Source organism: Nyctereutes procyonoides, unplaced genomic scaffold (assembly GCF_905146905.1).
Source record: "Nyctereutes procyonoides isolate TBG_1078 unplaced genomic scaffold, NYPRO_anot_genome, whole genome shotgun sequence".
Taxonomy (NCBI): domain Eukaryota; kingdom Metazoa; phylum Chordata; class Mammalia; order Carnivora; family Canidae; genus Nyctereutes; species Nyctereutes procyonoides.
The window spans coordinates 60,431,053-60,456,098 of record NW_026575047.1 but is presented as its reverse complement, the minus strand read 5'-3'; the positions used below and the strand labels follow the sequence as shown (position 1 = coordinate 60,456,098).

Here is a 25,046-nt window from a genome sequence, read left to right as displayed (position 1 = left end):
GCAGCCCGGGTGGCTCAGTGGTTTAGCACTGCCTTCAGCCCAGGCCGTGATCCTAGAGACCCGGGATCTAGTCCCACATCAGGCTCCCTGCATGTGTCTCTGCCTCTGTGTGTGTGTGTGTGTGTGTGTGTGTCTCATGAATAAATAAATAAAATCTTAAAAAAAACCTTACATCTAAACTTAACCTTACCATAACCCTAACCTTACCCCTATGACTACCCATAACCCTACCCTACCTAATCCTACCACTAACCCTCCCACTAACCCTAACCCTAATCCCTAACCCAAACTCTACCCTACCCCTACCCAACCCTAAACTAAACCAAATCTAACCATAACCCTAACCCTAACCTGACACCTACCCTTATCCCTACTCCTAACCCTAATCCTACTCCTACACCACCTCTACCCCTACCCCTAATCTAACCCTACTACTAATCCAACATCTACTACTACCCCTAACACTAACCCTAACCTGCACCTAAACATACCCCTAACCCTACCCCTACCCATCCCCATGTCTTTACACCCACGAATACCCCTATCCCTACCCCTAACCCTGACACTAACCCTACTCCCTAACCTTAACATTACCGCTACCTAAACCAACCCTAAACATAACACTAACCCTAACCTAACCACATCCCTACCCCTACCCCTACTCCTAACCCTACATCTAGCCCTAACTATAACCCTAATACTAACCCAAACCCAACTTCTAACCCATCCCTAACCCTACCCCTGCCCCTACCCCAAACACTAATCCTAAACGTATCCCTACCCCTAATCCTACCACTAACACTAACCCTAAACATAATCCTAAACCTAAGAATACTATAACCCTATCCCTTTACCTGTCCCTACCCCTAACCCTACCACTAACCTAACATTAATCCTAAACTAACACCATCCCTCCCTCTACTGCTACCCCTATCTCTCCCCTAAACATACCCAAACCCTAACACTAACTCTAATTCTATTCCTAACCCTACTCCTACCCCAACCCTAACCTTAGCCCTAACCCAAACACTAACCCTACACCTACACTTACACCTACCCCTAACCCTAACCATACCTTTACCCCATCCCTACCCCTAAACCTAACACGAAACCTAACCCTAATGTAACCATAACCCTAACCCTACCACTACGCATACCCATTCCCTAATGCTAATCCTACCCTACGCCTTCCCCTAAGCCCTACACCTAATCCTAACCCTAAACCTACCCCTACACCAACACCGACCCCTAACACTAACCCTAACCATACTCATGCCCCTACATCTGCCCTTATCCTAACTCTAACCCTACCCTTACCGCTTCCCAATCATAACCCTATTCCTAAAAGAAACCCTACTCTAACCCTAGCCCTACCCCTATCCGTACCCCAATCCTAATCCTCACCCTAAACCTGACCCTATGACTACACATACCCCTATCCCTACCTCTAACCCTACCCCATGCCTACACCTACACCAAGCCCTAACTTACCCCTACCCTAACCCTACCCCTATATCTACCTGTAAGCCTAACCCTAACCCTTATCCTAACCCTATCCCTAACCATTTTCCTGCCCCTACTCCTACCCCTAATCCTACCTGTACCCCTGCGCCTCCCCCTAACCATACCCCTGCACCTAATCCTTCCCTAACACCCCTAACAATAACCTAACCCAAACCCTAGCCCTAACCATAACCCTACCCCACCACTAACCCTAACCCTAACCCTAACCCTAACCCTAACCCTAACGCCCAATGTATTAGCAGGTTGAGCCCTTGGGAGGTGATCAGGTACTAAATGGTAGCCCTCATGAATGGGATTAGTGCCCTTATAAAACAGGCCCCAGTGAGCTCCCTTGCCCCTTTCACCATATAGGACACAATCAGAAGTCTGCTCTAGGAAGAAGCCCTTCACAAACCCCATGCTGGCACCCTCATCTTGAATTTCAGCATCTAGGATTGTAAGAAATAAATTTTTGTTGTTTAGGAGCCATCTGTTTTGTAGTATTTTGTTACAACTGCCCAAATGGACTGACAATGAGGAATCGGCTATTACTACAGTAATGCAATGTAATAAACCACATGAAAACCTAGCAGATCACTAAAAGAAAAATACAGAGATCTAGGTTTCTGGAATGGTTATATACAACACCAGGCAGAAAGTTAGTTCAGGAGCGCCTGGGTCGCTCAGTCAGTTAAGCATCTGGCTTTGGCTTCAGGTCATTGTCCCAGGGTTCTGGGATCCAGCCCCACATCTAGCTCCCTGGGGAGGAGAAAGCCTGCTTCTCCCAGTCCCTCTGCTGCTCCCTCTGCTTGTGCTGTCTCATTCTCTGTCAAATAAATAAATAAAGTCTTTTTTTTTTTAAGTTAGTTCAAAGGTACAGATTTAATTATGAATAATAAAGACAATACGCCACCTTTGGTCAACAGGGATTATAAAGCCGACTTTGGCTGTTCCCAGAGAGGAAGCAGGAGCAGCGCTCAGCCTGTCTGCCTCTGCCAGACAAGCCTCTTTGCTGACACTTCCTGCAGTGTGGACCGCGTAGTGTGACCTGGGTAGACAGAGTGAAATAGAGATAATTAAGATCAGCTCTAGGAGAACCTGAAGCTGGGATAAGGATAGACAGACAATAAGGGGTCAACGGTACCTGAAAAGGCAGGTGCAAATAGGATGAAAAGTAGCGCTCTCCAAATATCAGAAGTTAAACCACCAACCAAAATTAGGCAAAGAGTATTTTTAAAAATATTTTATTTATTTACTCCTGAGAGACAGAGAGACAGAGGCAAAGACACAGGCAGAGTGAGGAGCAGGCTCCCTGCAGAGAGCCCAAGGCGGTACTGGATCCCAGCACAGCGGGATCACCACCTGAGCTGAGGGCAGACGCTCAACCACTGAGCCACCCAGGCGTCCAGGGAGAGGTTATTAATGTGATAAACAATAAAGGCTAAGTTTCTGAGGACGCTCCTAAAGGCACCCAGGAAGGAAAGGAAAACCCAGCCTGGAACACACAGGAATCACCGGCTCTGAACCTCAAGGCGGCAGGAGTGCGAATTCTCGCGACAGCATCCTGAGTCTCTCGGGAGCGTAAAGCCGCGGGAGTGTGAACTCTCGCGAGAGTGGGCGCAACCTCGCGCAGACGGGTTGTGGTCGGAGCTGGAGCGGTGTGTTTCGGCGGGTGTAACTCTCGCGAGAGCAGGCTCACTCTCCCGAGGCGAGTTGCCGCTGGGGGCTGCGCGGTATGTCTCGGTCCGCGCTGTCATGGGGCCCGCAGGACGCACAGCAGGAGCGCGACGTTCGCCAGCTCGTTCGCCATGTGGCAGGCCTTCAGGACGAGGCAGACCCCAACTTCCAGCTGGCCCTGCACTTTGCTTGGTCCAACTTCAGGTAAATGGGGTGCGGCTCCTGGGCGAGGCCGGGGACAGGAAGGGGTCTCGCGGTGCCCGGGGCGCGCGGCCCGGTCCCCGCCCCGGCGGAGCTCTGGCGCTCCCTTTGCTGGGGCTGCTTGGTGCCCTGAGGCCGTCTGCTTCCCTGTCGTCTGATATGCGCACGCCTGCAAGGGCGGCTGTGTCGGACCGGGCAGGGCAGTGAGGTTGTGAGGCAGAAGTGTTCTTACGGATTCCTCTCTCCTTGAGCTAAGCCAGATTTCTCTTACCTTGGTCTTCTTTTTTTCTCTCTCTCCCCAAAATGCACAGCATAATACCCTGGATAGCTTTTATGTTGTTGACTGTTTCTCTCCTCTAACCTTACTTTCAGCTACAATCTGAGTTCCACAAGGGTAGGGATCTTGGTCTGTTTTGTTCATTTCTTACCCCAACACCTAAATGGTAATAGATAAAGTGGTGTTCTACTCAGCCATTTAGAATTAGATATATTATTTAGTACCATAATTTATTTCTTTTAAATACAAATTGTTGTCTTTGACACTAAAACATGGAAAACAAGAGTTGAGTGAGCTCTTCTACAATTTTATAATACTTTAATCTATCAGAAAAATGAATAATTCATGTCTGCTGCCCCCCCCCCTTTTTTTTTAAATTGTGGCCATGTTCTAGGGCCTAGAAATTCAGGCCAGTGAGACATAGCCTCTATCCTAAAGGAAAAGAGACAAAAGTTAATTACATATGATGTAGGATAGGAGTTTTTAACCTGAGAGCCTGAAGATAGAATTCAGGTGTTAAGAATTTGGACAAGAAAAAGAATTACACTAACCTCTAACTAAAAAGTAGCATTTTCTTAAATTACAAATGAAAGCAATAAGCAATACTGGTTTACCTATGACTACGTCAAAGGTAGAAATCACATAGTTCACATCATAAAGTTATGGCAGATTTTTCTAAATATTTTTTATTCTTTAATGTGAGTTATGGATCCACTGCTAGATCTTGTTATTTAATGCTTTAATAAATAGGCCTCTTATTATATCACAAACATTAGAAAAATTCACAACTACATTTCAGTATACTTGGTTTTCTTTGTATTTCAATTTATGGTTTAAAAGCGTTATTCGGAGAAGAGATCCCTCAATTTCACTGGGCTTCATTCACTATGGTATAAAAACATTAGGAACCCTGCTCTAGAGCATTATGGGAAGATGAAGGAATCAGAGGACAAAAGAGGCTAAGGCTGACCTGTGCTTGAGCAGCCCCCTGAGACTACTGAGTGGCTATTTGCTTGGATGATAGAGATGACTTGAGAGGGATGCAGTCCTGGAAATATATTGCTGAATATAGGGTATCTGTAGGGCTATGGAGGGCTCTGAAACTAGTCTATTTAGGTATATGGCAAGATTCATATAAGAATTGCATTTTATCTTTTAGATTTCATCGTTTCTTGGATGTTAACAGCCACAAAGTAGAAAAGACAATAGAAGGGTAAGTTAGTTTCATATATGTGTGTGTGTATATGTACATATTCAGAAATTTATGTATATTCTTGTAGATATTTTTATTATAACTATCAGTTTATTCTTTATATTTTAGAATTTATGAAAAATTCATCATTCATTCTGATCTCAGCAAAGCTGCTAGTTGGAAGAGACTAACTGAAGAATTTCTAAATGCATCACTACTGAGCATAAAGGAAATAAAGGTAAGCCTTATATTGTGACATTTCATGTATATTTTATTGTTTCCAATCTATTATCATCAACTTGTTTCTGTTACTGTTTGAACATTCTGTTTTATAATCATCTGCTAATTGGAGCAGAACCTTCTGGAAATTGACTTAAGCATTGTCATCAAACCCAGTGTGCCTCAGGCTTGTGATCAGTGAAAAGGCATGTTCTTGTTTGTCTTCTAAGCTGAACCTACTATGGAAATTGAAATCGACTGGCACAAATAATAGCACTGTCTGGCTGTCTTAAAACTTTTAAATGGCTTTTCAGCACTTGGTAATAATAGCTACTTATATATTGCTAACTAGATACCAGGTGCTGTTCTAAGCACACTCATATATTCAGCTGAGGGTCTCTAAGATCACCCATAGACTTGATGATTCACTAGAGGGATTCACAGAACTTTTAACACACTGCTATCCTCACTGTTAGGTTTATTATAGTAAAAGGATACAGATTTAAAATGAACAGAGGGAAAAGATACTTTGAATAAAGTTCAGAAGAAACCAGGTGTGCCTTCCTATTGGAATTGTATGAGAGTGCACTTAATTCTAACAGTGGCAATGTATGACAACATATGCAAAGTGTTTGCAAACCAAGGAAGTTCACCTGAGCCTTGGTGTCTAGCATTTAGTTGGGGGTCAGTCACATGGATGTGCAGTACACATGTGCTTGACCATAGTTCTTCAGTCTCCAATCCCTCTGAGGTCAAACCAAGGACCTCAGGCATAAGAAAATGCATTCACCATAAGTCACATTGTTAGCATAAACTAACTAATCAAACTGATACTACATGACCAAAGGAATCAAACTGATACTGCATGACCCAAAGCATACAGAAACACTCTTAGCAGGATATTCCAAGGGCTCAGAGATTCTCTCAGGAGCTAGTAAAGGGCCAGTCTGAGATGATTAGAGTTTGGGCAACTCAGGCTTCCTGAGTATGTCCTTTATTTCACATATATATTAATTCACCCTCACAATAAGCACTACGAGATATTATGTAATTGTTAGGCTTTCTCTTTATCTACACTGTGGGAAGTGGTAAGGAAGAGAGCTTCCTTCCTCATAAGGAAGAGAATTTTAGATAATTTTTGAAACTATCAATTTAAGAAAAGGCTATAAAAAGTATTTCTGGAAACGAGAGCTCCACAGTACTTTGAATCCATGCCCTAAGGATTAAAAACACACTTCTGTATGTTATTCCTGAAAGGACCATTTTGAAAGAGAGGAAGTAAATCTTTTTTTAGATCTTTTCTTGATTTTTTTATATAGCTTCTTGTATAGACTGTAGAATTTAATAATCTAGATCTAATGGCAGGGCACCTGGGTGACTCAGTCAATTAAGCATCCGACTCTTTTTTTTTTTTTTTTTTTTTAAGGGAGAGAGAAACAGGCAGAGGGAGAAGTAGGCTCCATGCAGGGTGCCCGACGTGGGTCTCGATCCCGGGTCTCCAGGATCACGCTCTGGGCAGAAGGCGGTGCTAAACCACTAAGCCACTGGGGCTGCCCTAAGCATCCAACTCCTAATCTCAGCTCAGATCTTGATCTCAGGGTCATGGGTTCAGGCCCTGTGTTGGGCTCCACACTAGGCATGGAGCCTACTTTTTATTTTTGTAAGATTTTATTTATTTTAGAGAGAGAGAGAGAGAGACAGCAGGAGTATGGGTAGGGGGAGAAAGGGACAAGCAGACTCTCCACAAGCAAGGAGCCTGATATGGGGCTCAATCCCAGGACTTTGGAATCATGACCTGAGCTGAAGTCATGCTTAACTGACTGAGCCAACCAGGTGCCCCAGGCAAGGAGCCTACTTCAACAACAACAACAACAAAAGAAACTGGTGCGGCCACTAGGGAAAACAGTATGGAAATTCTTCAAAAACTTAAAAATAGAATTACTATACAACCTAGCAAGTGTACTACTAGGTATTTATCCAAAGGATACAAACATAGTGATCTGAAGGGGCACCTGCACCCCACTGTTAATAGCAGCAATGTCCACAATAGCCATACTGTGGAAAAAACCCAGATGTCCATTGACAGGTGAGTAGATATAGAAGATGTGGTATATATACAATGGATTATTATTCAGCCATCAAAAAGAATGAAATCAAAAAAAAGAAAAAAAAAAGAATGAAATCTTGTAATGATGTGGATGGAACTACAGGGTGTTATGCTAAGCAAAATAAGTCAGTAAGAGAAAGAGAAAACATGAAAATAAGAGAAGGGAAGGAAAAGTAAAATAAGATAAAAGTGGAGAGGGAGATAAACCATAAAAGACTCTTAACTATAGGGAACAAACTGAGGGCTGCTGGCGGGGAGATGGGTGGGGGGATGAGGTAACTTGGTGATGGGCACGTGATATAATGAGCACTGAGTGTTACATGCGACTAATAAATCACTAAATTCTACCCCCTGAAACTAATAGTATACTATATGTTAGCTAAATTGTAACTATATGTTAACATATAGTATACTATATGTTAACTAAATTGTAACTATATGTTAACATATAGTATACTATATGTTAACTAAATTGAACATAAATAAAAATTATGTAAAAAGATGACATAAAAAATCAAATTAACATATATTTTTTAAAAGATTTTATTTATTGATTCATGAGAGCTACAAAGAGAGGCAGAGACATAGTCAGATGGAGAAGCAGGCTTTCTGTGGGGGCCTGATGCAGGACTTAATCACAGGATCCTGGGATCACGCCCTGAGCCAAAAGCAGACACTCAACTACTGAGCTACCCAGGCATCCCAACTTATATTTTTAATGTTAAGTAAAATTGTTCATATCTTCTAAATGTAAGTGCCAGAATCCTAACTCTAAGCAGTGTTCTTTTTACTACAATTAATAATTTTGGTCAAAGCATGATGTATATAGCTGGTTGGTAGGCTGTGTTTAGACCATTAGTGCTGATTTGTAGTTCAGTGATAACCCAATTGTTGAGTGTCTCAGGCTCAAGCTCCTTTATAGAAGTTACTCAAAAACTGAATAAGGTATAGGAGTGGGGAAATGGCATCATTCATGTCCTCCTCCCATGACCAAGAGCTACTTTTCTGCATCCCTACAGTGCTACAGGGCAATAGTTATAAACCTTGGCCAGGTAGGGAGGTCTGCAAAGGTGCATTGTGTGCCCTTTCCCTGTGCACACTTTATTCGTCATTCACCTTTCACCTCATTCAGGTGCACAGAATACAAAATAGGTAATAATCTGATACTTCCAATTCTTACTGAACACAATACGTTTCTATACTGAGAGATATTTTCTTTAAGTATTTGTATTTTAGACTTTTCATTTTTCTTTCCACTTTTTAAATTTATTTTTACGCTTTTATTTAATTAATTAATTAATTTATTTATTTATTTACTTATTTATTATTGGAGTTCAATTTGCCAATAGCATAACACCCACTGCTCATCCCATCAAGTGCCCCCCTCACTGCCCGTCACCCAGTCACCCCCACACCTCACCCACCTCCCTTTCCACCACCCTTTGTTCGTTTCCCAGAGTTAGGAGTCTCTCGTGCTCTATCTCCCTCTCTGATATTTCCCACTCATTTTATCTCCTTTCCCCTTTATTCCCTTCACTATTTTTTATATAAAAATTTATTTTTTATTGGTGTTCATTTTGCCAACATATAGAATAACACCCAGCGCTCATCCCATCAACTGCCCCCCTCAGTGCCCGTCACAGAGTTACCCTCACCCCCCGCCCACCTCCCCTTCCAACCCCCATAGTTCCTTTCCCAGAGTTAGGAGTCTCTCATGTTCTGTCTCCCTCTCTGATATTTCCCATTCATTTTTTCTCCTTTCCCCTTTATTCCCTTTCCCTATTTTTTATATTCCCCAAATGAATGAGACCATATAATGTTCGTCATTCTCTGACTTCATTCACTCAGCATAATACCCTCCAGTTCGATCCATGTCGAAGCAAATGGTGGGTATTTGTCGTTTCTAATGGCTGAGTAATATTCCATCGTATACGTAGACCACAGCTTCTTTATCCATTCATCTTTTGATGGACACTGAAGCTCCTTCCACAGTTTGGCTATTGTGGACATTCCTGCTATAAACATCGGGGTGCAGGTGTTCCGGAATTTCACGGCATCTGTATCTTTGGGGTCATTCCTGAGCAGTGCAATCCTGGGTCTTAGGGCAGATCTATTTTTAACTCTTTATCTTTGGAAATTGCAAGTTTCCCTATTAAATGTCGAGGTGTTGAGTGGTTTTTATTGATTTTAGAGGGGGATCTCTCTATTTCCTGGATCTGAATGCCTGTTTCCCTTCCCAGGTTAGGAAAGTTCTCAGCTATGATATGTTCAAATACATATTCTGGACCTCTGGCCCTTTCAGCGCCCTTGGGAAGCCCAATTAAACGTAGATTTTTCCTTCTTAGGCTGTCATTTGTTTTCCTTAACCTATTCTCATGATCTTTTAATTGGTTTTCTCTTTTTTCCTCAGTTTCCCTCCTTGCTATCAGCGTGTCTTCTATGTCACTCACTCGTTCTTCTACCTCGTTTACCCTAGTCGTTAGGACCTCTAGTTTGGATTGCATCTCATTTAATTTATTTTTAATTTCTGCCTCATTAGATCTAAATTCTGCAGTCATGAAGTCTCTTGAATCCTTTATGCTTTTCTCTAGAGCCACCAGTAGCTTTACAATTGTGCTTCTGATTGGCTTTCTGACATTGAATTTTAATCCAAATTTTGTAACTGTGGGAGAGAGGATTTTGTGATTCTTTCGTTTGAGGTGAGGTGTTCCTTCTAGTCATTTTGCTCAGTGCAGAGTGGCCAAAAACAAGTTGTACTGGAAGAAGGAGAAAAAGAGAGAAGAGAAAAAAAAAAAAAAAGTAAAAGTGCGGGAAGCAAACAGAAAACAAAAAACAAGGGGGAGTATCCTCTTATTCTATATACTGTAATCCCTCGACTTCCCCTGGAATTTTCCAGTGCTGCTTGGTCAGCAACTTGCTTTTCCCCTGTCCGTCTAGCTGGTCTTCTTGGGGAGGGGCCTGCTGTACTGATTCTCAGGTGTGAGCACCTGGGAGAGCTGCTCAGCCCCCTGCCTGGTGCAGGGCTCAGTAGGAGTTGTTTATCCTGTGAGGCCCGAGGAGGAACAACAACAGTGGCGGCGGCCAGCTCTCCAGCCCTGGAGTCAGCTCCTGCAGTAACTACCGCAGCTGTTAGTCCGCAGGGGCCTGGATGCTCTGGGGGTGAGGGCCACTGATTTTTTTTTTTTTTGTAGGGCCGCTGATTTACACAGCTTAGGCCGCTTGGTGGCAGGAGCATCCTTGCTGTCCTGGGCCCTCCCGGCCTCTGCAGGTTGGAGTGCCTTATCTTGGGCTGTGTCCCCCAGTGCCCTGGGCTCCAGGGCCTGCGCCACTGGAATCACACTCTCGGCACCCCCCTCTGCCCCCCCCCCCCCGTGAGCATGCACTGCAGCCCTTTAGGGAGTTTGACCTACGATGTGTTGTCCATCTACCCGAGGGTGCAGGTCCTCTATTAGTGCCCCTGGGAGCCTGAGGGCATCCCCGCCCCTCCTGGGATCCTGCTCCAACTCCCTAGTAGCACCTTTCCACCCGGGAAGGTTGGTAAAGCTCTTGCTTCTCCGGGCCTGGGCTTTCCTGTCCTGTGGGAGCACTCGCAGTGCGGCCTTAGCCCGGCTCTTCGCGGGGCCCCTCCCCCTTGGATGCTCTTTAATTAATTAATTTATTTTTTCCCATCTTCCTACCTTGATAGGAGTGCGAACTCTTCTACTGTAACATTCCAGCTATTCTCTCTTTAAATCTCAGACCAAATTCATCAGTTTTCAGGATGATTTGAAAGTTATCTGGGTAAATTGATCCGGACCGGTGACTTGGGGACCCCTACTCTTCCACCATCTTGCGCCCTCCCCTCTCTTTTCACTTTTTATTCCACTTTTATCTGTGGAATAAAAGTTCTTTGTTAAAGGAATTTCAGTCATCTAAGCAGGTGAGAAATTATCAGAAAAGGGCAACTCCTTACACTCTTATTAGTGATATATTTCCTAAACATTCCTAGGAAAGTTTAGCAAGTGTTTAGTGTGTCCCTGGCATCATACAAGGTGATAGGAATACACAATAAACAGGACATGATAATCACTGCCCAGATAGTTTTTTATTTTTTATTTATTATTTATTTATCTTTTCAGATAGTTTTTTAATAGTTATTTAATTATGATAAACATTATGAATACATATATAAGGTAGTACAGATGGTCCCTGACTTTCAGTGGTATACAGGCAATTCACATTCCGTAGAAATTCAGATTTTGAATTTTGATCATTTCTCAGGTTAGTGATATGCAGGGGGAGAGAGAAAGGGACAAGCAGATTCCCCACTAAGCAAGGAGCCTGACATGGGCTGGATCCCAGGACTCTTGTAATGCTGGACAGTGATAACAAGCCACAGCCCCCAGTCAGCCAGGTGTTCATGAGGGTAAATGACCAATACATTTAACAGCCATTTTATACCTATACAACCATTCTGTTTTTCACCTTCAGTACAGCACTCAATAAGTTACATGAGATATTCAGTACTTTATTATTAAATAAGCATTGTGTTAGATGATTTTGTCCAACAGTAGGCTAATATAAGCATTATGAGCATGTTTATGATAGAATAGGCCAAGGGTGCCTGGCTGGCTCTCTTGGTAGAGTATGGGACTTTTGATCTTGGGGTTCTGAGTCCAAGCCTCATGTTGGGTGTAGAGATTACTTAAAAATAGTGTAGGCCAAGCTATGATATTCAGTAAGTTAGATATATTAAGTACATTTTGGACTTAAAATATTTTCAACTTACAATGACTTTCTTGGGATGTAATAACCCTATTGTAAGTGTGGAAGAAAACTTGAATACAACATAGAATAGGAAAAAGAAAAGAAAAAAAGAACAGAATAGGAAGAGTTCACCTGGTTTTTCAGCATCAGAGACTTACCTCCTTGAATTTAACCCATCTCTTCTTTCCAGCATAGTTTATGACAGTCCATTTGGGGTGTTTGTATTTTTTGGTAACTTTTAAACATGGTTTTGTTTTATTTTGTTTTTTAAGATTTTATTTTTATTTGTTTATTTTAGAGACAGTGTAAGTAGGGAGAAGAGCAGACCAAGGGGAACAAGCAGACTCTGTACCAAATGTGGATCCAGATACAGGGCTTGATTCCACAACCCTGAGATCATGACCTGAGCCAAAATCAAGAGTCAGATGCTTATCCAACTAAGCCATCCAGGCACCCCAAATATGGTCTTTTAAATATAATTTAAAAAAAAAAAAAAACTTAAAGAGAAGTTGAAGAATAGTAAGTGAACTCCAGTGTATCCTTTGCTCAGGTTCACTAATCAGTCTCTTTTAATCTGGAATACTTCCTTAGCTTCTCCCCACCTCCCCCCTTGATCTTGACATTTTAAGAGCACAGGCCAATTATTTGGTGACTTGTCCTCAATTTTGGTATTTTTGACAATTCCTCATTATGATTCAGGTAATGCATTTTTGACAAGTTCTTTATACGTACACATTTGAACTATAAAAGAGACTTTGAGATTAGAATATATTTAGATATAATTCATGTTTTCTAAAACAAGAAAAAATATTGGGGACATAACTGACATGGGGTTTTCTTTTCTTAAACTAGTTTTGAAAGTTCTCACCAACCTCAGTGATTGATAATATTTATATTTTGTTTTCAAGACAGATGCACATTATTCCATACTGTCACTTCTTCTGTGTCTATCTGATTCACCTTCAAACAGCAATTATGTGGAAACACCAAGAGATAAAGAAGTGGGTACGTTGCCAAATGTTTAATATATAACAAAAGCATGATTGGTGACATTGAGATTTTTAAAAAGTTGTAAAAATCTATGAGACTAAAACATTTCTGTTGGTTTGAATACAATTGCAATTGCAAATCCTCTGTTAAAATTTAAATTCTGACTTAGTTAGCTTTCAATTATTTAAAGAGAAAAGTCACTTTTGACAATAAGTTAAATTTTAAAAATGTGTTAGAATATCAATTGAGTGTTTCAGTATTTTTGAATTTCCATTTGCTGAGTGCATTTTATTACTATTTTTTTAAGAGCTCATTTATTTATTCATGAGAGACAGAGAGAGGCTGAGACACACAGGCGAGGGAGAAGGAGGCTCCATGCAGGGAGCCTGATGTGGGACTCGATCCCAGGACCTGGGATCACACTCTGAGCCGAAGGCAGATGCTACACCGCTGAGCCACCCAGGCGTCCCACCTGAGTGCATTTTATTTTGAGTTTTGTTAGACGTTTTTCTTAGAGTTTCGGGGATTTCTCCCACATAATTTTGATAAAGCTGATTAAATTCTTCTGTTACAAAAAAAAAATTCTTCTGTTACATTTTAGAAAAGAAAGATGATTTTGACTGGGGAAAATACTTGATGGAGGGTGAAGAAATTGACCTTGGTCCAAATGTAGACACACCAGTAAGTGACAATAGTTTTACTATTGAAAATATGAATATATGTCAAGTGATACGTTTTTTATGATTCCTTTCACCTTAGAGCAACTTAACTAAAACAACACTGTTCACTAAATGAGAGTAGTTTATATTCAAAGATTTATTGAGATTTTGCAGTGAGTCAATAGTACTAGGAAGTTGAATAGAATGAATGTTAAGTATCCTTTATAGAGCTGTGAATCTTGGGGGTTTTGCCATCAAAAATAATTTCATGTTATAATAGTAACTTTGAAGACATTTAGAAAAAAGTGTCATTAGATATACTTTTTGCTCTTCTTTGGAAGTTTTCTTAATCTTTTCTTATTTTTTTTTAAAGATTTTATTTATTCATGAGAGACACAGAGAGGCAGAGACACAGGCAGAGAGAGGAGCAGGCTCCATGCAGGGATCCCGATGTGGGACTCGATCCCAGGACCCCAGGATCATGCCCTGAGCCGAAGGCAGATGCTCAGCTAGTGAGCCACCCAGGCATCCTTTTTTTTTTTTTAAAGATTTTATTTATTCATGAGAGATACAGAGACAGATAATCTTTTCATCTAACTAGTTCTAGTCACTGTACACTCTTAAGGGTAAAATATATTTCCATTTTGTATCAGAATTGGTCTGAAGAAAGTGAAGACGAAGATGATCAACAGCCATTAAGTAGAGAAGACTCTGGGATTCAGGTGGACAGGACACCGTTAGAAGAACAAGATCAAAACAGAAAACTGGGGCCTCATATCAGCTGGAAAGGTACTGTGTATTCTCAGATGTTGGCATCATTTTCTTGTAGTAGGACAGGCTCATTTTGGGAATCAGTTCTATGTAATTTAAGATATTGGTAAATTCTGCCATCCTCATAATCTCTAGAACTTAGTAGATCTATAGTGTCTAAGAAGTGATACTATGATACTACAGAATTAATATGAAAAGAGATTTAGAGTAAAATCTGTTCTTTTTTATAGTTCTAAGAACTTTAGTAGCCCAAATTGTTTGTTTGTTTTTTATTGGAAAAGGGTTGACTTTGCTAAAGTTAGCTAAATAAAAGGAAAAAAGATCTATATGATTGAATTTTAAATTGAAATGCTTAAGTTTTAGTGAAGACTATGAATGAGTAGACTCTAGGAAGGACTGGAAGCAGTTTAGAGGCAAGATGGTGGAAGAGTAAGAGTCCTCACCTCACCTGGCCCCACCAACTTACCTGGATAACTTTCAAACCATCCTGAACACCTACGAATTCGACCTCAGATTTAAAGAGAGAATGGTTGGAACCCTACAGAGAAAAGGGTTTTCGCTTCTAATAAGATAGGGAGGTGGGGAAAAAAAAAAAAAGAATCAAGTGGGGGAGGGGCCCCACCAGGAGCCGGGCTAAGGCTGGGTGGCGATTACAACTGAGACAGGAAAGTCCAGCCCTGGAGAAGCGGGAGTCTTAAAAATCCTCACCAAATTCTTCCCAGACGGAGAAGTCCTCAGCAGGGAAATTGGGCAGAACCACAGGAGGGGCAGGGATGCCTCCATTCTCCCAGAGTCACTAATAGAGCGCACTGGACACCGAGGCCAATCTTGGTAAAGGGCTGGAGTACGCAGCCAGTGGGGCCTCGGGGAAAAGCTATTGGGTCAGGTGGCAGCTCTGGACGGAGGGGTCTGCCCTGCTGCTTTCAAGAGCTGTGGCCCAGGAGTGCAATCCCAACAGAACAGGCCCCAGATCTCAGGTTGCCAGGGAGGGCATAGGATAGTAGGAGCCCCCAAGCTGTGTAGGTCAGTGCCCCCCGTGCCCCAGGAGCATCTAGGCCAGTGCGGACTGGGACTGCGGTAGTTACTGTAGGGAGCTGACTCCAGAACTGGAGACCTGGCCACCACCAGTGTTATTGTTCTTCCCGGTGTCACCTTGTGCCCGGGAGAGGCGGGGCCACCAGGGAACAGAGACCTCAGGAGGTAAACTGCTCCCACCGAGCCCAGGACCCAGCTGGAGGCGGGACATCTGCCTCAGGTGCACACACCTGAGAGTCAGCACAGCAGGCCCCACCTCAAAAACCACCTGGAAGGACTGGGGAAGAGCATGTTCTTGACCAGGCAACACTGGAAAGCTCCTGGGGAAGTCGAGGGATTTATAGTATATAAAGTAGAGGGTACCCTGCTTTTTTTTTTTTCTTACTTTTTCTAGTAGAACTCGTTTTTATATCAGACTAAAATTTTCCAGTATTTTTTCTCTTTTCCTACCTTAACTACAATATTTTCCCATCTCTTCATTTCTAAGTTTCTTCCTTTCTGACTTTCATGTTTCTACAATAACCTGTCTTAGATGTATTTTTCACTTCCAGATTCCCTTCAACATATTCAATTTAATTTTGGGAGATACACAAGATACGATTTTGTTTTGTGTTTTTTGTTTTCTTTGCCTCATTTTGTTCTACAATGGTGGAAATTAATACCTTCTAAACCATGACCAGCATGCACCCAGAACGAAGTGGAATACCTTGCTGGTTCATTCTGTGAGACTATATCCTCTCTTAATTCCTCTTCTGCCCCTCTCACATGTATTGTTTCTGTGTTGGTGGTCAATGTTGGGGCTTTCTACAAGTATTGCTGGTTTATACAAATTTGGGACTGAACATCCTTGGACATACAGAACTTAATACACTCAGAATCAAGAGGATCACCTGAATAGACTACATTCTCCGTCCACTACAACTTAACTACCACAACTTCCCAGTACCCTCCCCTTCGTTTTTTATTCTCTTTATTTTTCTTTCTCTCTTTTTCCTCTTTAATTTTCTTTTTTCTTTTTTTTTTTTTTTTTTCTGTTCTTTGGGATTTTTGGCGTATTGTTTTTTACTACATTGTTTTAAAATTTGTTTTTCACCTTAGTGGTCCTTTTGTTTTATTTTGTTCTGGTCTTTGTTTTCTTTTTCGGGTCTCTGACCTTGTTAGAATCATCTAGGGTAAAATTTACTTAGGTCATGGTTGATATTCTTGACTCAGCTCACTCATACAGCCAGTCTGCACTGAGCAAAATGACTAGAAGGAAGAATTCACCACAAAAGAAACAACTGGAAACAGTACTCTCTGCCATAGAGCTACAGAATATGATTTGATGTCAGAAAGCCAATTCCGAAGCACGATTATAAAGCTACTGGTGGCTCTGGAAAAAAGCATAAAGGACTCTAGAGACTTTGTTACTGCAGAAATTAGATCTAATCAGGCCCAAATTAAAAATAGATTAAATGAGATGCAATCCAAACTGTATGTCCTAACGAATAGGGTTAATGAGGTGGAAGACAGAGTGAGCGACATAGAAGACAAGTTGATGGAAAGGAAGGAAGCAGAGGAAAAAAGAGGAAAACTACTAAGAGCTCATGAGGAAAGGCTTACGGAAATGATAGTCTCAGAAGGAAGAATCTACATATAATTGGTGTTCCAGAATCGCCAAGAAGGACAGAGGGCCACAAAATATATTTAAACAAGTCATAGCTGAGACTTCCCTAGTTTGGGGAGGGAAACGGGCATTCAGATCCAGGAAATAGATTCCCCCCATAAAATCAATAAAAAACACTCAACACCTCGACACTTAATAGGGAAACTTGCAAATTCCAAAGATAAAAAGAGGATCCTTAAGGCAGCAAGAGACAAGAAATCTCTAACTCTTATGGGGAGAAGTATTAGATTAACAGCAGACCTCTCCACAGAGACCTGGCAGGCTGAAAAGGGCTGGCAGGATATATTCAGGGTCCTAAATGAGAAGAACCTACAGCCAAGAATACTTTATCCAGCAAGGCTCTCATTCAGAATAGAAGAGATAAAGAGCTTCCAAGATAGGCAGAAACTGAAAGAATATGTGACCACCAAGCCAGCTCTGCAAGAAATATTAAGGAGGATTCTGTAACAGAAAGAAGTCCAAGGGAACAATCCACAAAAATAGGGACTGAATAGGTATCATGATGACACTAAATTCATACCTTACAATAGTAACTCTGAACGTGAATGTGCTTAATGACGCCATCAAAAGGCGCAGTGTTTCAGACTGGATAAAAAGCAAGACCCATCTATTTGCTGTCTACAGGAGACTCATTTTAAACCTAAGCCTGAAAATAAAAGGTTGGAGAACCATTTACCATTCAAATGGTCCTCAAAATAAAGCCAGGGTAGCCTTCCTTATATCAGATAAATTAAAGTTTATCCCGAAGACTGTAGTGAGACATGAAGAGGGGCACCATATCATACCTAAAGGATCTATCCAACAATAGGACCTAACAATCATCAATATTTATGCCCTGAATGTGGGAGCTGCCAAGTATATCAGTCAATTAAAAGTGAAAGTTAAGACATTCTTAGATAATAATACACATGTACTTGGTGACTTGAATGTAGCGCTTTCTACAATTGACAGATCTTCTAAGCAAAACATCTCCAAAGAAATAAGAGCTTTCAGTGATACACTGGACCAGACGGATTTCACAGATATTTACAGAACTTTACATCCAAACGCAACTGAATACACATTCTTCTCAAGTGCACATGGAACTTTCTCCAGAATAGACCACATACTGGGTCACAAATCAGGTCTTAACTGATACCAAAAGATTGGGATCATCCCCTGCATATTCTCAGACCATAAAGCTTTGAAATTAGAACTAAATCACAACAAGAAGTTTGGAAGGATTTCAAGCACGTGGAGGTTAAGGACCATCCTGCCAAAAGATGACAGGGTCAACCAGGAAATTAGAGAAGAATTAAAAAGATTCATGGAAACTAATGAGAATAGAGATACAACTGTTCAGAATCTTTGGGATGCAACAAAAGCAGTCCTGAGGGTGAAATACATTGCAATACAAGCATTCATCGAAAAACTGAAAGAACTCCAATACACAAGCTAACCCTGCACCTAAAGGAGCTGGAGAAAAAACAGCAAATAGATCCTACACCCAGCATAATATGAGAGTTAATAAATATTTGAGCAGAACTCAATGAAATACAGACCAGAAGAACTGTGGAACAGTTCAACAAAACCAGGAGTTAGTTCTTTGAAAGAATTAATAAGATAGATAAACCATTAGCCAGCCTTATTAGAAAGAAGAGAGAAAAGACTCAAAGTAATAAAATCATGAATGAGAAAGGACAGATCACCACCAATACCAAGGAAATACAAATGATCTTAAAAACTTATTATGAGCAGCTTTACGCCAATAAATTAGGCAATCTAGAAGAAATGGACGCATTTCTGGAAAACCACAAACTACCGAAACTGGAACAGGAAGAAATAGACAACCTGAACAGGCAATAACCGGGAGGAAATTGCAGCAGTCATCAAAAACCCCCAAAAACAACAGTCCAGGGCCAGATGGCTTCCCAGGGGAATTCTGTCAAACATTTAAGAAAGAAACCATACCTATTCTACTAAGGTGTTCGGCAAGATAGAAAGAGACGAAATACTTCCAAACTTGTTCTATGAGGCCAGCATCACCTTAATTCCAAAACCAGACAAAGACCCCACCAAAAAGGAGAATTACAGACCAATATCCCTGATGAACATAGATGCAAAAATTCTCAACAAGATACTAGTCAATAGGATCCAATAGTACGTTAAGAAAATCATTCACCATGACCAAGTAGGATTTATCCCCGGACACAAGGCTGGCTCAACACTCGTAAAACAATCAGTGTGATTCATCATATCAGCAAGAGAAAAACCAAGAACCATATGATCCTCTCATTAGATGCAGAGAAAGCATTTGACAAAATACAGCATCCATTCCTGATCAAAACTCTTCAGAGTGTAGGGATAGAGGGAACATTCCTCGACATCTTAAAAGCCATCTACAAAAAGCCCACAGCAAATATCATTCTCAATGGGGAAGCACTGGGAGCGTTTCCCCTAAGATCAGGAACAAGACAGGGATGTCCACTCTCACCACTGCTATTCAACATAGTATTGAAAGTCCTAGCCTCAGCAATCAGACAACAAAAGGACATCAAAGGCATTCGAATTGTCAAAGAAGTCAAACTCTCCCTCTTCGCCGATGACATGATACTCTACATAGGAAACCCAAAAGACCACCCCAAGATTGCTAGAATTCATATAGCAATTCGGCAGTGTGGCAGGATACAAAACCAATGCCCAGAAGTCAGTGGCATTTCTATACCCTGACAATGAGACTGAAGAAAGAGAAATTAAGGAGTCAATCCCATTACAATTGCACCCCAAAAGCATCAGATACCTAGGAATAAACCTAACCAAAGAGGTAAAGGATCTATACCCTAAAAATTACAGAACACTTCTGAATGAAATTGTGGAAGACACAAAGAGATGGAAAAATATTCCATGCTCATGGATTGGAAGAATGAATATGGTGAAAATGTCAGTGCTACCCAGGACAATTTACACATTTCATGCAATCCCTATCAAAATACCATGGACCCTCTTCAGATATTTGGAACAAATTATCTTAAGATTGGTTTGGAATCACACCATCTCCAGAGACAACACCAAGAACACATTGTATCTGCAGATGAACAGTCTGAGAGCCGAGGACATGGCCGTGTATTACTGTGCAAGTGACACAGTGAGGCGACCTCAGTGTGAGCCCAGAACAAACCTCCCTGAAGAAGGGGATCGGGACCACCAGGGCATACACATCATCACTTCTGTCTTGAAGGCCCAGGAGCAAGTGCAGATGGAGGTTCTGGGCAGGTTTCCTGTCAGGGCCTGGGTTTCCTCTACATGGAGCAGTTTCCCCCAGGGAGCCTCTATTTTTTGAATTATTTTTTTATTGCAGTTCAATTTGCCAACATATATCACCCAGTGCTCAGGGGCCCTCTGTTCACACCAGATTCTGTGTGTACCAATGCAGTGTCTCACTTGATAATTTGTTTCATGGGAAAAAAAAAAACTATTCTTATATGCACACACACACAAAAAAAAAGATTGATGTGGAATCATAAAAGATCCCGAATAGTCAGGGGGAATATTAAAAAAGAAAACCATAGCTGGGGGTATCACAATGCCAGATTTCAAGTTGTACTACAAAGCTGTGATCATGTGTGGTACTGGCACAAAAACAGACACGTAGACTAATGAAACGGAATAGAGAATCCAGAAGTGGACCCTCAACTTTATGGTCAACTAATGTTCGACAAATCAGGAAAGACTATCCATGGGAAAAAAGACAGTCTCTTCAATAAATGGTTCTGGGAAAATTGGACATCCACATGCAGAAGAATGAAACTGGACCATTCTGTTACACCATACAAAAAGATAAACTCAAAATGGATGAAAGATCTAAATGTGAGACAAGATTCCATCAAAATCCTAGAGGAAAACATAGGTAACACCCTTTTTGAACTTGGCCACGGTAATTTCTTGCAAGATACATCCATGAAGGCAAGAGAAACAAAATCAGAAATGAACTATTGGGACTTCATCAAGATGAGAAGCTTTTGCACAGCAAAAAATACAGTCAACAAAACTAAAAGACCACCTACAGAATGGGAGAAGATATTTGCAAATGACGTATCAGATAAAGGGCTAGTTTCCAAGATCTATAAGAACTTACTAAACTCAACAGCAAAGAAACAAACAGTCCAATCCTGAAGTGGGCAAAAGACATGAACAGAAATCTCACAGAGGAAGACTTAGACATGGCCAACAAGCACATAAGAAAATGCTCCGCATCACTGGCCATCAGGGAAATACAACCAAAACCACAATGAGATACCACCTCACACCAGTGAGAATGGGGCAAAGTAATAAGGCAGGAAACCACAAATGTTGGAGAGGATGTGGAGAAAGGGGAACCCTCTTACACTGTTGGTGGGACTGTGAACTGGTGCAGCCACGCTGGAAAACTGTGTGGAGGTTCCTCAAAGAGTTAAAAATAGACCTGCCTTACACCCAGCAATTGCACTGCTGGGGATTTACCCCAAAGATACATATGCAGTGAAACGCGGGGACCCCTGCACCCCGATGTTTCTAGCGGCACTGTCCACAATAGCCAAACTGGAAGGAGCCTCGGAGTCCATCGAAAGATGAATGGATAAAGAAGATGTGGTTTATGTATACAATGGAATATTACTCAGCCATTAGATATGACAAATACCCACCATTTGCTTCAACAAGGATGGAACTGGAGGGTATTATGGTGAGTGAAGTAAGTCAATCGGAGAAGGACAAACATATGTTTTCATTCATTTGGGGAATATAAATAATAGTGAAAGGATTTATAAGGGAAGGGAGAAGAAATGTGTGGGAAATATCAGAAAGGGAGAACATGAAGACTCCTAACTCTGGGAAATGAACTGGGGGTAGTGGAAGGGGGAGGAGGGTGGTGAGGGAGGGGATGAATGGGTGACGGGCACTGAGGGGGGCACTTGACGGGATGAGCACTGGGTGTTATTCTGTATGTTGGCAAATTGAACACCAATAAAAAATAAATTTATTATAAAAAAAAAGCTGTGGTCTGTGTATACAGTGGAATATTACTCAGCCATTAGAAACAACAAATACCCACTATTTGTTTCAACGTGGATGGAACTGGAGAGTATTATGATGAGTGAAATAAATCAGTCGGAGAAGGACAAACATGGTCTCATTCATTTGGGGAATATAAAAAATAGTGAAAGGGAATAAAGGGGAAAGGAGAGAAAATGAGTAGGAAATATCAGAGAGGGAGATGAAATATGAGAGACTCCTAACTCTGGGAAGCAAACAAGGGGTTGTGGAAAGGGAGGTGGGCAGGGGGTGGGGGTGACTGGGTGTCAGGCACTGAGGGGGACACTTGATGGGATGAGCACTGGGTGTTATGCTGTATGTTGGTAAAGTGAAATCCAATAAAAAAAAAATATATATATATATATATATAAAGAATCTTTAAAAAAAAGATGTGGTCTTTGTATACAATGGACTATTACTCAGCCATTAGAAAAGATAAATACTCTCCATTTGCTTCAATGTGGATGGAACTGGAGGGGATTATGCTGAGTGAAATAAGTCAATCGGATAAGGAAAACATATGGTTTTATTCATTTGGGGAATATAAAAAATAGCGAAAGGGAATAAAGGGGAAAGGAGAAAAAAATGAGTGGGAAATATCAGAAAGGGAGACAGAACATGAGAGACTCCTAACTCTGGGAAACGAACTAGGGGTGGTAGAAAGGGAGGTGGTTGGGGGTGACTGAGTGACGGGCACTGGGGGGGGGCACTTGATGGGATGAGCACTGGGTGTTATTCTATATGTAGGCAAATTGAACACCAATAAAATATAAATTTATAAGAAAAAAGAAAATATAAATACTCTCCTTTTGCTTCATTGTGGATGGAACTGGAGGGTATTATGCTGAGTGGAATAAGTCAGTCGGAAAAGGAAAACATGGTCTTACTCATTTGGAGAATATAAAAAATAGTGAAAGGGAATAAAGGGGAAGGAGAGAAAATGAGTGAAAACATCAGTGAGGGTGACAACATGAGAGACACCTAACTCTGGGAAACGAGCAGGGGGTTGTAGAAAAGGAGGTGGGTGGTGGGTTGTGGTGACTGGGTGACGGGCACTGAGGGGGCCACTTGACGAGATAAGCACTGGGTGTTATGCAGTATGTTGGCAAATTGAGCTCCAATTAAAAAATTAAAAAAAAAACAAAAACAATGGTATTCAGCAACACCTCTGACCTGGAGGGAGTTTTAGGTATTCCTCTGTCATTTGGTGGACCTTCTAGGGTAGTGAGTGGGTTTCCATCATTTTTAGTCTAGTTGTCCTTTTATCTGCAGCTTTTTTCTGTGTCCTAACAGCTGGCAAATCTTGAGGGACCAAATTGGTCCCTCAGTACTGTCTCCCCACTGCACAGCATTTGGAGTCAGGTTCCTGTCATGACCATGTTTCTGTCTCTCCTACCCCTCTCTGTGTGGTTCCTCTGTTGTTTGTTGTTCAGTCAGCCCTCAGTTGTTTGTCATGAGGAAGTGCTCCATATATAGGTGTACTTTTGCTGTGTTTGTGGGAGGAGGGAAGTTCAGAGTCATCCTATACGACCATCTTGGATGCCTCTCCCCGTTAGTTTTTTTTTTTTAATAATAAATTTATTTTTTATTGGTGTTGAATTTGCCAACATACAGAATAATATCCAGTGCTTATCCCGTCAAGTGCCCCCCCTCAGTGCCTGCCACCCATTCACCCCCACCCCCACCCTCCTCCCCTTCCACCACCCCTAGTTCGTTTCCCAGAGTTAGGAGTCTTCATGTTCTGTCTCCCTTTCTGATATTTCCTACCCATTTCTTCTCCCTTCCCTTATATTCCCTTGCACTATTATTTATATTCCCCAAATGAATGACAACATATAATGTTTGTCCTTCTCCGATTGACTTACTTCACTCACCATAATACCCTCCAGTTCCATCCTCATTGAAGCAAATGGTGGGTATTTGTCATTTCTAATGGCTGAGTAATATTCCATTGTATACATAAACCACATCTTCTTTATCCATTCATCTTTCAGTGGACTCCGAGGCTCCTTCCACATTTCGGCTACTGTGGACATTGCTGCTATAAACATTGGGGTGCAGGTGTCCCGGCGTTTCATTGCATCTGTATCTTTGGGGTAAATCCCCAGCAGTGCAATTGCTGGGTCATAGGGCAGATCTATTTTTAACTCTGAGGAACCTCCACACAGTTTTCCAGAGTGGCTGCACCAGGTGACATTCCCACCAACAGTGTAAGAGGGTTCCCTTTTCTCCACATCCTCTCCAACATTTGTGGTCTCCTGCCTTATTAATTTTCCCCATTCTCACTGGTGTGAGGTGGTATCTCATTGTGGTTTTGATTTGTATTTCCCTGATGGCAAGTGATGCAGAGCATTTTCTCATGTGCGTGTTGACCATGTCTATTTCTTCCTCTGTGAGATTTCTCTTCATGTCTTTTGCCCATTTCATGATTGGATTGTTTGTTTCCTTGGTGTTGAGTTTAATAAGTTCTTTATAGATTTTGGAAACTAGCCCTTTATCTGATATGTCATTTGCAAATATCTTCTCCCATTCTGTAGGTTGTCTTTTAGTTTTGTTGACTGTATCCTTTGCTGTGCAAAAGCTTCTTATTTATATAGATGATCATTATTTGCAAATAGTTTTATCTCCTGTCAAATTTTTTTTAAGAGTTATTTATGTATTCATGAGAGACACAGAGAGAGGCTGAGATATAGGCAGAGGAAGAAGCAGGCTCCCTGCAGGGAGTCCATTGTGGGATTCTATCTCAGATCCTGGGATCACATGCTGAGCCGATGGCAGAAGCTCAACAGCTGAGCTACCCAGGCATCCCAGTCCTGTCAATTCTTGTATCTTGTATTTTCTTTGCAACACATTAATGGTGTCTGTTCTGGCCAGGCCTTTAGTCTGAAGAGAAAGCATCAGCAGTGAGAGCAGGTTTCCTGGATTTGTTCTTCTGAGAGGGTTACACCTGAAAT

At 41.5% G+C, this 25,046-nt stretch overlaps 1 protein-coding gene across 5 annotated transcripts in view; it reads left to right on the top strand.

Annotated features, from left to right (window-relative positions):
* Positions 1-3,178: 3,178 nt before the first annotated feature.
* Positions 3,179-25,046, top strand: part of TUBGCP5 (tubulin gamma complex associated protein 5) — a 54,552-nt gene continuing 32,684 nt past the window's right edge. For 3 of the 5 annotated variants that reach the window (XM_055326089.1, XM_055326088.1, XM_055326086.1), the window contains exons 1-6: positions 3,180-3,384; positions 4,818-4,871; positions 4,980-5,088; positions 12,831-12,927; positions 13,514-13,593; positions 14,225-14,360. In XM_055326089.1, coding sequence (XP_055182064.1) covers positions 3,239-3,384; positions 4,818-4,871; positions 4,980-5,088; positions 12,831-12,927; positions 13,514-13,593; positions 14,225-14,360 — 622 coding nt within the window. In that variant the 5' untranslated portion in view covers positions 3,180-3,238. Of the gene's footprint in view, positions 3,385-4,817; positions 4,872-4,979; positions 5,089-12,830; positions 12,928-13,513; positions 13,594-14,224; positions 14,361-25,046 lie in introns of all 5 variants that reach the window. The other 2 variants (XM_055326090.1, XM_055326087.1) reach the window with 2 other exon arrangements.